The sequence below is a fragment of the Dermacentor albipictus genome, chromosome 10 (genome assembly GCF_038994185.2).
Source record: "Dermacentor albipictus isolate Rhodes 1998 colony chromosome 10, USDA_Dalb.pri_finalv2, whole genome shotgun sequence".
In the NCBI taxonomy this organism is placed as follows: domain Eukaryota; kingdom Metazoa; phylum Arthropoda; class Arachnida; order Ixodida; family Ixodidae; genus Dermacentor; species Dermacentor albipictus.
Window position 1 is genome coordinate 5840295 of NC_091830.1, and position 11829 is coordinate 5852123.

At 48.0% G+C, this 11829-nt stretch overlaps 1 protein-coding gene across 1 annotated transcript; it reads left to right on the forward strand.

Annotated features, from left to right (window-relative positions):
- The first annotated feature begins 3793 nt into the window (after positions 1-3793).
- Positions 3794-7206, forward strand: LOC135920266 (forkhead box protein G1-like). The gene has a single exon (XM_065454433.2). It carries the CDS (start codon positions 4019-4021, stop codon positions 4943-4945), a length of 927 nt encoding a protein of 308 aa, XP_065310505.2. The 5' UTR covers positions 3794-4018; the 3' UTR covers positions 4946-7206.
- Positions 7207-11829: the final 4623 nt, after the last annotated feature.

Genomic DNA, 11829 nt, shown 5'->3' on the forward strand with positions numbered 1-11829 from the left:
AGAGGTGAAGAAAACACGGGTAGGGGAACTTCTGGTTCAGTCGTAAAAACTGATGAAAAGGCGACATTGAAAGTATTAGCGCACTCAAAGTCTTAAAGAGTATCACTCTGATCATTATAAATATGGCTAGTGCGAGTAGACTGAAGGTTGACGGTTTGGCAGAATTTACGAGGATTATCGGTTATCATGCGGAGAAGGTCTGAGTGAAAAAAAGAATGCTTACATTGGCGAACTGCTGCTGTTAGATATACGTGCTCTGCTTGATAGTAACTGTCCCACCACTGCAGTCGGCATTTGGTTTTAACTTTGCAGAACGAAAGCGCTGTTTCTTTTCCTTCTCAAGCGTTTTCAAAGTTTTGGTGAACCATATGGTTTGTGGCTGTTAGTAGGAATAGAGGTAAGTGGAATATGCTTATCGGCTAAAGAATTCATCTTGTTCTGAAATATTAACCAGTTATATTGAACAGACCGATTTCCAAAAGCGTATACATGTCTGTTTGGTAAAATTTATGCAGTTCGTCGTTTATAGCAGAGTATAGTTACCTTTCTCGTAGAGGCGAATTTTTTTCGTGTGCGGCTGGCGCAAAGACGGTTTGAAGGAAAATGTAGCCTTAATTATTTTGTGGTCACTCAGTTCGTGAAGGTAAGTAATGGATGATAAGTATTCGGGAGACGTGGTTAGTATAAGATCAGTGGTATTTGCACTATCTAGCGTGACACGCGTTGGTTCATTTATCAGCTGTGTCAGATTATTGTTAAGAAAGAAGTCAAGAAATTCGATAGTCTCGGACTTAGCTGTAGCTAACTATGTACTAGTCCACCCAATACTGGGGTAATTAAAGTCACCGAAAAGCAAGATACACCCATTAGGATACCTCTTGGTTAATTCACTCAGGATGTTGTTAAGTGTGCTAGGGAAATCAGGATTATGGTTAGGGGGTCTGTAGCATGCACCAAGGATAATTAGTTGGGGATGAGCACGGCAGATTAGCCGTAGAATTTCGAGGTCACATGATATACTGGCAGGGCAGCAGGACAGCTCATTGTGAACGGCGATTAGAACGCCACACACATTTTTTTAACCTGTGGAAAGTGGTATGGACACAGACTCTGTACATGTTGTTTTCAGTCTTGAGAAATTTCGGTCTCCGGCTGAAACGTCGACACAATAAACAGTTGTTTTTGAAGAAGTGCATTAACTTTTCAATTATAATCTTGCGGCAACCATAGAAGTTTATACCTCTGCGAAAAGCAAGTACCACTAAACTGGCTTCTGTTCTCTCTGTACTCTGACCAACAGAGTGGTGCCAGTATAAGCGCATCCATCTGTTCTGCGTAATTTTTAAAAATGCACGTTAAACCTGAACGTATACTGTCGGCTGAAATATACGTTTCTCTAAAGCTTGACCTCTAAATGGAATAGCATGTCAGACGAACAGCCAGGCTAACATCTCCAGCATATCATTAAAGTTTGTTTCTCTTTCTATCTCTATAAATGGAATATATAGCGCATTGTATTGAACCGATTGTGTGAGTTACGTTACTTCCTTTGGTTTAGAATCCGGTACGCCACCGGTTGTGAGCCCATTCTTGGCCAATCCTCCAGATTGGGCACATATACGTGTCACTGTAACACACGAGGTGCAGAATTCTTAAACGTGTACCTAGGCATAAATGTCGTATCTTCTCTGTGCGTAAACACGTACGCCTGTCATTATTCCACCGACAAGCAGCGTACACGTCGCCTCGCCCGCGGGACGTCCCCGCGTGGACGTGCCCGCGTGGGCGTCCCACGGTGCATCCGCCTGATTTGGTGTTTTCATTTCAGCATACACGTATAGTGCATAAACATGAAAATTTATGGACGTTAAAGTTGAGAGACCTTTGTGCTGGATAAACATCAACGTTGCATGATTACACAAACATTACATGACGCTGCATAGAGAGGGATCTTATTTACAAGAAAAGTCGACCTGTGCTGGTGCGCCCTATAGTCTGCTACTCTGCACTATAGGGAAGGGGGAAAGCGCCTGAATGTATTGGGAGGGACGAGGAGAAGGGAACGAGTGAATGCTTATGCGTGCACATTAGACGGTGGCCCTATACTAGAGCCGATCAGCAGTCCCATGTCATGCGGGAACTTCAACGACGCTCGGAAAGTAAACACAATTGTACGCATCGACGTTATAGTTGTATATAGGATTTAATAACACGCTTCGCTTCACTTATATTCCAATATATGCGTTGGATCTGCATAATGTTTAAGCACAGTATCAAACCATCAGGTAATGTGTTTTCCAGTGTCAATTTGTCCCGTTACATAGTGGTCCCGCAGCAATTGTGTCAATTTGACCTTGATTTAAAATTAAACGTTCTTTCATCTACATATTGACACAAGCTTACCGAAGCCGAAACAAAAAAGGACGGTGTCGTTCAGGGCGCGAGCTGTGCACCACTTTGTGGTGGAGAGCCTCGCATGTGCAGTGGCGAAGCCGGGGAGGGGGCACATCGGGGACGCGCCCAGCCCCTTGCTCCCCCTCGGTAAAAAAAATATTCTGGCTGCGCCACTGCGCATCTCAGCATAAATGCATCGCTGTTTACACCTTGTGTTTTCTTTGCATAACAACGGGTATATAGAAGCTGGGCGTTTTACAAAACATGCTTTAACGCCGGTTCCTCAGGACCATTAATAAAGTTCTTTGTCTGTCTGTCTGACACTCTCCCAGACATTGAGCCACAGTTTTTGTCACGACACGGTTCGACTTTGTCCAAGTCGGCATGAATGTTTCGGTTCTTCATGAGTGCGGAGTCCAGGCAGAGCCGAAGATTAAAGATTTATATTGTTGACGACACAGCTGTGGCAGTTTTTAACTTATAGCTCGATCAACTGAAGGCAATTTCTCTGCTAAAAAGTTAAACAAGATACTGTAAAATGTGCTTCATGTTATAGATAGTTGTGATTATGCTCATTTTATCATTGCAAGCAGCGTTAACCTTGCAGTGTTCCTTCCGGCATTTCGTGCGCTCGAGTTATATGTGGTAGCGACAGCACCACGACAAAAACAAAAAAAAAGGAACAAACAGCCAAACACAAAGTGATCACTTCTGGAGATATATAATAAGACGCTTATACCTTCACATCTCTCATGTTTGCAACGAACGATCAAAATTTCCCAGAACACGAAGGATAGTGAGTACTGCAGGGTGCTCACGTTTCTCTTGCTGCTGCAGTGGGCCGTAGCATCTCTGCCAGTGACATCGGACCATACAGCGCAGTTGTGGACGTCTTCTTCCAGGAAAGCCTTGTTCCGTGCATTTCGGCTATCCGTCTTCGCTGCTGAAAGCGCCGGCGGACGAAAGAAAGCAAAAAAGAAGCTCGTCATCGCGCTCACTATCTGAGCTCACAGCGTATACATGCTCGTTTTGTACGAAAGGCTGCAGCTCGGAACCCGTATTCGCAGAACGACGTTGTTACGGAAGGAACCAACTCATCCCTTCGTTCTGAATTTTATTTACGGTCCTCGCGCTTCATCGAACACGCAGTTTCGTCGCACACCTCTCGAGACATATCCATCTCGGCCACCCTCTCCCGCCAACCCCTTTCTTTCTGGTAGAAGGAGAGGGGGGGGGGGGACGAAATGATATCTTCCGACGTGTCCGCTCTCGACCAGTAAGCGTACATATCTCACGCTTTGGGGCGCGCTGTCGGGAGGCGGTTCTGTATGTGTGTACGTCGCGTTGTTTCCCGAGACCGGTTGCCGCAGTGCGCCGAGAGAAGACGACGCCCTCCCCTTCCTTTGTACCGGAAAGGGGGCAAGCAAGACTGGCCCACGTCGCCCAACGACGCTGAAACACAGGGGCCAAACGTGCGGCCGAGAAACGGGTAGAACCAAACACCCGAATCACAGCTTTGCCTCCCCCCCTTTCTCGCCCTCCGCTACGCAACGGAAGCAACCGACACGATCGCCGAAAACAACATCGCGCCAAGCGGGAAGGCGTGCCGAGGGCGCTGCGATCGATGAAGGAGGAAGGGAAGGGGGCGTGGACATGGGAGGGGAGGCGCTTGCGTAGGATCCGCCCTCCGCGGTTATATAGGGCAGTCGCGTGTCGAGCGGACGCGTGTACGCCGCCGTCACGAAGCATGGCTGAAGATCACGGCGGCCCGTTCAGCATCCGGCGGCTCATTAGTGACGACTCGAAGCCCACGAGCGGGGCGGGAGCCCCTCCAACGACGGCAGCAAGCGCTTCGAGCCGCGAGAAGCCGCCGTTCAGCTACAACGCGCTCATCATGATGGCCATCCGCCAGAGCCCCGAGCGTCGGCTCACTCTCAACGGCATCTACGAGTTCATCATGGACCGGTTCCCTTACTACCGGGACAACAAGCAGGGCTGGCAGAACTCCATCCGCCACAACCTGAGCCTCAACAAGTGCTTCGTCAAGGTGCCCCGCCACTACGATGATCCGGGCAAGGGCAACTACTGGATGCTGGACCCCAGCAGCGACGACGTCTTCATCGGCGGCAGCACGGGCAAGCTCCGCAGGCGGTCGGCTGCGCGGGGAAGCCGACTTCAGTTGCACGCCGCAGCGGCGGCCGCCCTGAAGCAGCACCAGCACAGGGCGTCCCTGCACGCCGCGGCGGCCGCCGCCGCCTCCATCCAGCCGCACCACCTGGCCGCAGCCTCGTGGCCGTCCTCGTGGCTTCTGCGCTGCCAGCTGGCCGCCGCGGCCGCCGGTCTTCTGCTGTGGCCACCGCCTCCAGCGGCGGCCGGATGCTGCGGATTGCCCGTAGCCGCCGCGGCTGCTGCTGCCCATCATCACCCACCGTCGCTCTCGGCGCCCATTCCCGTGTCTTCGTCGTCGTCGCCGCAGAACCCGCAGGCCTCGTCGGCAACAGCTCTGACACCGTTGTACAGGCCCGTGGCAGTGCTGAGCAGGCATAGCTAGTGCGTTTGGGACCCCCAGTGACAGTGAGAGAGAAACGACGTGTTTGTAGGTTGTGATAACAAGCGCGAAGACCCAGCCGCCATCCCTACTGCACTCAGGGCCGACGGAAAGGGAGTCCCCCTCCGCGTCGCTTGTGCAGCAAGATCAAAGGCACCGACCGACCCCGTCGGCTAGAGAAAAAAGGCGCCGCTTTCGCGGGGCGACAATGGCCGTCGCCCAGGTGACGACTCCATCGCGAACGCCTTTTCTTCGAGCGCGTGGACGCATGCGAACGCGCGGCGTGTCGAGAGGCGCCGGCGGGGAAGAAAGAAGGCGCGAAGAGGCGGAGACCGCCCTGTCACCGCAGCATCGGCCGCAAACAGTGTGTGTACACGGCGGGGACAACACACAACGGGGGAACAACGCACAGCCAACAAGCCGACATGAGCGCTCCCTTTTAACAGCCTGCAGCCCCACGGGGAGAGCGAAGCTGATCGGCCCTGGTCCCCACCCGACGCTGCTGCCACGGATCCCCGATGCACGTGCGTCTGTTGCTGCTCGATGCGGCGCTTGACTGCTCCTGTTGCGTGTCAAAACACGTGTTCCTCTTTTCATTTCTGTTTGTACGTTTGGCTGACTTGACTCCGCCGCGGTGTGGTTCTGTGTCGGCTTCCTTTTTGTTTCGTTTGTGGTTTGTACGTCGCGCAGCTCCGCGCTTTGTGAATGTAGATACCCACCTCCGTCCCCCCTCGCGATATCGCTCGCATGCGACAAAAGGTTTTACACGCCACTGACGCTTTCCGGAGAGGTGACGTCGAAAATCTTGCGCGTCTGTTGCTGCAGCCGACGCGAAGTCGGTGAACAAGAAGCTGCATTGTGCATATAATGGCTGTCGCCGCATGCGCGAATCGTTACATGTGTACGGTTGGACCAGACGGAGACGCTATAGTTCACTACAGCGGTATGGTTTTCAATAAGGCGCGCCGTGTTCGTAGTGAGGGATCGCCCCGCGAGTTACATGTGCACGGGCAAAAGAAAAGAAAGCCGTCGCTGTGGGTGTGCTTTTCGAGAGCTGGAAAGCCGCCATCGGGAGGAGCACCGTCTTTTCGTTATACGAGGGCGATTAGTAGCAGCCTGCATGCTGTTCGTTTGTACAACGGCCCTGCGTTAGATTAGTCCCATTTCACGCGCACTTCATGCCAATCAACGTTTCACACGCCCTAAATTTTCGCAATTAAGTCCATGGAACCAAGTTGTTACTATATGCGCGGCGTGTGAGCAACGTCGATCTGCGAGGACCTACACGTGTGCCTGTTGCCAAAACGGCTTGCATCGAAATCGACGAAACTATGGGCGATCGCCTTGCGCAGACAACACGTGGAGTTTCTCTTGGAATACTTGTGCAATACGCTCATTTGAAAGATGATGGCCGTGGATAGGAAGATAAAATCCACTTTCGGTGTAATCGGACTCCTCCCCATCTTCTTGCCCTTGGAAAACCTTAGTAATTCCTTCAGGTCGAGTCAACATACGTGGAATACGAATGTACGTCGCCGTTTATCTCCCTGGAAATTGCAAGAACCTCACTTCCACTCCAAATCCAAATTTCTGTGATGCGTCGGGCACGACCTAGTCTTGCACAGCCTGCTTATGTTAACCACAGAGTTGGCCGCGAGAACTGCGCTATGGAGAAGAATGGTGGTTCATTCAGCGAGCACGGGAATGGTGGATGCCGCATGAATTTGTCTATGTACGCTTTGTGCTTCTAGCTTCTGACGACTTTGCGAATTTTTGAATAGATCATGTTCGACAAAGTATAACGTTACCAATGCAACAATTGATAATAACATATGCATGTACGCAGAAAATTACTGCTTCCGTGTGTTTAGAAATATGGGGAATCAAATTCACAGAGCTTTTCTTTCTTAAGTGGTATTTGCCATTGCATCCAGTCGCCTTCGCGGATAACTTGTTCAACATTGTGATTGGTGTGAAGTTGCTCTTCCGAACAGTTCTACCGCATTTTTTGAGTATACGGGCCGTAATGAATGGCACTGCAGGAACGTCTGAAGCCAATATTAGACAAATCCATGTACTATACACGATTCCCGTATTCGCCGAACGCTATAGCAGCGCCAGAGTTCCCTGTGATGGTTTTTCTAGGAAGCTCTGTGAAGCACGCACTTCACTCCACCCACAAGTTCTACGAAGCACAAAAGAAGACACAAAGTGCATCTTCTCGTGTACGCAGACTAGATCTCTACACCGGCCATTAAAGACCAGTTTTGACCTACTTGACTCTCGTGTGCCCTCGATTTCTGCAGACGCTCCCGTTTGAGCTCTGCTCGTATATAACATACCGTTAAGTGACACGAACTCGAGCGTTATGCCCTGCAGTCTGTATATAGCGTGTACGAAAGGTCCCTCTTGTAAAACAGGAACCTCAGATCGGATGTTGTTGCTATACCCTCCTAAGGCACTTTTTACGCGCGCTGCTTTCATTCCTTTCCGAGGTTAACTCGGAAGCGGTTACGTAAAATGTTTATCCCCTATTTAAAGTCAGATCCATGCGTAACTCTATGGAGGTTGCGTAATCATGATCTTGATGTCAGATTTCGAGAGCAGCGACAATAAATTATTGCTGCCACACGAAGTGCGCTTCGAATACCCTGAGATGGTGTACGTCGACGTGTACACGGTATCACATTCTATAACATCTCTGTGTTTTGGCAAAAACAAGCAGTTTTTGCCGTAACAAGCTTGATACGGTTACTTTGAACGGAAGGGATTCTTGTTTTGGCACCTAGACTAAAAATGTTTTTTTTTTTTTTTCACGTTCGCCATATATACCAGTCGAACATAAGAAGCGACTCAAAAAGCGATTATGCTATAATACTGTACCGTCTTCGGCTCTCATGAGAATACATTTTCACAGGAATCTTTTGTACATAACGTTATAGATGTATATGCAGTAGAGCGGGCTTCGTGTGCTTTTGTAGGAGCGCGTTAAAAAGTTTGCGTGTGTGCTGCGACGCCGTGGACAGCAGTTCTGTTTTCGAGATGTCTATCAGAGCGAGCTCGTTTGTACGAAACCATCCATCGCTACACACTGACCGTCGTGTGTAAGTACACTCGCTCTGGCCTCAGCACTGACGAGAAGCCGCGCACGAGATGCAGTGATATGGTGGAGGTTGTCACACCCGACTAATCTTCGGATCACGATCGGTTCTACAAGGCATGCCTACTAGGGGCCGTCTGAGTTAACTGCGTCCGCCCAAAATAAAAATGAAGCATGATGCAAATTAAATCTAATACGCGAATAAATCTAAAACAGCAAGAAAGAAGATGAAAGCACGGCATGATGGTGATTTGCCAAAAAGAAGAGATGAGAGGCAAGGATGTTAACCAAGCGTATGTATATGTCCAGTTGGTCCTACTGTGTATACGTACTACACGTGGTGACCAGATCTAAGTTTTCTGGAATTTTTTAAAAATCGGCTGTCGCAGGTAACATAGTTCTAGTCCTTGAGCTAGATTATTCAGAGGTGGACATTACTTGCGCGAGAAATCAAAACACACATTCAACTAATTGACTAGAAATTGACTAATTTACTTTTTAACTAATTACTTTACGGCACATACTGCAATTTACGAATAGTAGCCGGTTAGTGTGCAAGGCGTACCTACTTGGAATTAATTTCCAGAATGACATCAGTTTGGAGATATGCACCATAAGACTCACTGCAAATATGCATGGTTGTTCCACTTACCTATTTAACAAAGCACTCTTTTATACATTGAAGCACAAAAGTAACTGGAACGCCCATGTATTTCGTTCCAAACCTTGGGAATAACCTCGAAGCTGGTCTAATCCTGGAAATTCATTTCAAGTGTATACGTTCTGCAAACTCACCGACTACAATTCGTAAATTACAATATGCGCCGTAACGTAATTAAGTTAATTAATTCGATGAATATTTGTTTCTGTTTCTCGCGCTATGTCCGCCTCTTCGAATAATAATCCAACTCAACGGCAAGAATTATGATGTCTGCCACGGGTGATTTCTAAAAGTTCCGCAGAACTTGAAAACGATCGCCCTTTATACGTGTACACTGTATACTGCCAGCCACCAGCATACTTTAACGGTGCTTGGCACCTTTGTCACCTCCCCCCCCCCCCTTTTTTTTTCTTTTGACGCAACCGATTTAGTCTTTCGCGAAAATGACACGCACAACGCCGGGCTTCCTGCTCTGCGTCGTTTGGGGCAGGGGGATCGAACCGGAGCGCGATTCGAGAACGTTCCCAGCCGTGTTCGACACGCTTTCGAAGGGGACGTGTTCGAAGACGGCTCATTCAGCTGGCACCCGCGGCGATGTGCCGGCGGGGCCCGAGCTTGGTGTCGTGCGTGTCCTTACACAGCCTTCTGTTCCCGTCTGGCCCGTGTGCGCTTCGCGCGCTGCGTATGCGTGTGCACACACAGACGGGACAGCGGGTGGGCGTGTCCCCGGACGCCTCTGCCCGCGTAGCGCGCGAGAAGGAGGCTTCGCGCCACAAAGGCTCGCCGCCCTTGCAAGGAGCCGCCGCCGCGGTTTAAGCGCCGTATCGAACCGCGACCGCGAGGGGAGCGGGGGCTCGAGCTCCCTGTGTGTGTGCCTCCTCGGCGGCCCCACAAGTGCGGTGCAGCACTGTGGAAATTACGCTTGCCGCGGTATACTATACCAGGTTTCTGCAGCAGGAACGTATATATGCGATGGCATCTTTAATTTTATAATCGAAAAAAAAAAGAAAGACTGCCGCGCTAATTTTCTCTATGTTTTCTGTTTTCCTTTTCGTCATAAGGGAGTAACAATTTTAATAGCGTCTCTTCTTTAATGTATTCGTTAAAACTGATGATAAGAGAGTTGAGAAAAAACTGAGCTTCTTCGCTATGATTATTCATTATTGTATAACATCCGTTTAATATACTCTTTAGTATCTTCTTAAAGCTACAGTATGCCTTTCCTAAGCGAATGCGATCCACATGTACAGATCCCAAGCTCTTATTGATGCTATCGTATGAGTCAACAGTCTGACAGAACCTCGTATGGCGAGCATATGGGTGCTTTGCGATGAAATTAAAACAAGCACCTACTGATTCCCCATAAGGGCGAAGCAATGAATGCGATAGCAACATGTTATTACGCGAAGTGCAAGACTCGTAGCTTTAGTGGCAGTATGATGTAAACGTAAGCTCACTAACCTAAAACGAGCTGTTGTGCTATATATGGGCCCTCTGATTGAAACCTTCCATTGGAAAATTTCGTTTATGCTTAATTATTAAAACCAACGTCTTTCTTAGCGACTTTACCACCATTTTACCGCATCGGATATGTTTCCAACTCCTTTCCTGGACCGATCGTGGAGGTAGTCCACAGGCACGAAAATAAGATTACATCCTTTTCAGGTTTCTGTTATTGTTCCGCACTTTTATTATTTAAGTCTAAGAAGATCTCAGATGGTAAAAGGCGTGCGCTGTCTATGTTTTGTTTCATGATTTTGTTTGTGGGCTGTCATTCTCAAGATTCTGAGGAATAATTTTGTCAAGAACGTAAGGCCTGGTATGAGCAACTTTAGTGATAGAATGGTGTGGCAATATAACCCGCATATAGCGCATGTCACATAGCATGGCATGGTACATATATCATGCCCAAACATGTACGGAACCTCACGGCAATGACGACAGCAAAAATTCGCTCGGAGTGTCGATATAATTGCTATCGCAAGGAATAAAGAACCATAAAGAAGAACGGGAATACCGGTTTTGTTTGTGAGCTGTATGAAGAGACGATGCCTTGTATCTGCTGCCTAAAAGAAAGCTCGTGCTTTGCTCCTGCTCTTGCGAACGAGGGACCCCCGTATGGGCCCCGAAACGTTGCTTTGTCTTTATTTCTTTTGTTTGCTTCTCCAAATGGATGCCAAGAAAGGAAAAAGAGACAGTCCAGGCAGGCATGCAACTATACGGAATTCGATGGACATGTATGAGATCGGGTGACAAAGCCTGGATGTAATTGCATACGTCTTTATACCGGGTGTGCTTTTTTTTTCTTTTTTAGAAGGTCCAAAAAATTGAAAAATGACCTGTGGCAAATAGCACAATTTTAATCTTTGATCCAAATTACTCGATGAGGTGGCCATTAACTGTACGAGAAATCAAAATGCTTCTATAAAGAATTACCATAACTACGCTAATTAACAGTTCAATTAATTACATTATGGCACATATTTAAATATATGAATCATAGCTGGTGAGTTCGCAAAGCGTATTCATGTGGAATGAATTCCTATGCACCAGTTTCGATATTAATTTTCAAAGTGTCCGACAAAAGGCATTGGCGTTCCAGTTATTGAAATACAAAATTATTGGATTATTGAACCACAAAAGTAGCCGGTACAACAATGCATTGCGTCGGGCACTTTGAATATTAACATCTCTAAACTGGTGCAGTCCAGAGAATTCGTTCCAAGTGGATACATCGCCTTGCGAACTCACCGGCTATAATCAGTAGATTTAAATATGTGCCGTGAAATAATTAAATCAGAAGTTAATTAGGGTACCTAAGTTAATTATTTAATTAGGAATTTCGATTTCTCGTACAAGCAACGGCCGCCTCATCGAGTAACATAGATCAAGGGTTAGAATTGTGCTATCTGTCACAGGAAATTATTAAAATGTTTGAACCTTCTAGAAATAAGGCACCCGTTATACGACGTGCCTTTATCCTCCGATGGTCTTAACTATTGGGATGATATTTTGTGGAGTGCTAGGCGGGTGGTGGGCTTTTCATTCTCTCGCGATAACGCCGGCATAAAGAGGGTGTGTTGCTAGTCCGGTTTCCAAAAATGGAAATCCACCTAGCAAAGAATA

Coding starts and splice junctions, on each gene's coding strand:
- LOC135920266 (XM_065454433.2), top strand. CDS start 4,019: ATGAAGGAGGAAGGGAAGGGGGCGTGGACATGGGAGGGGAGGCGCTTG.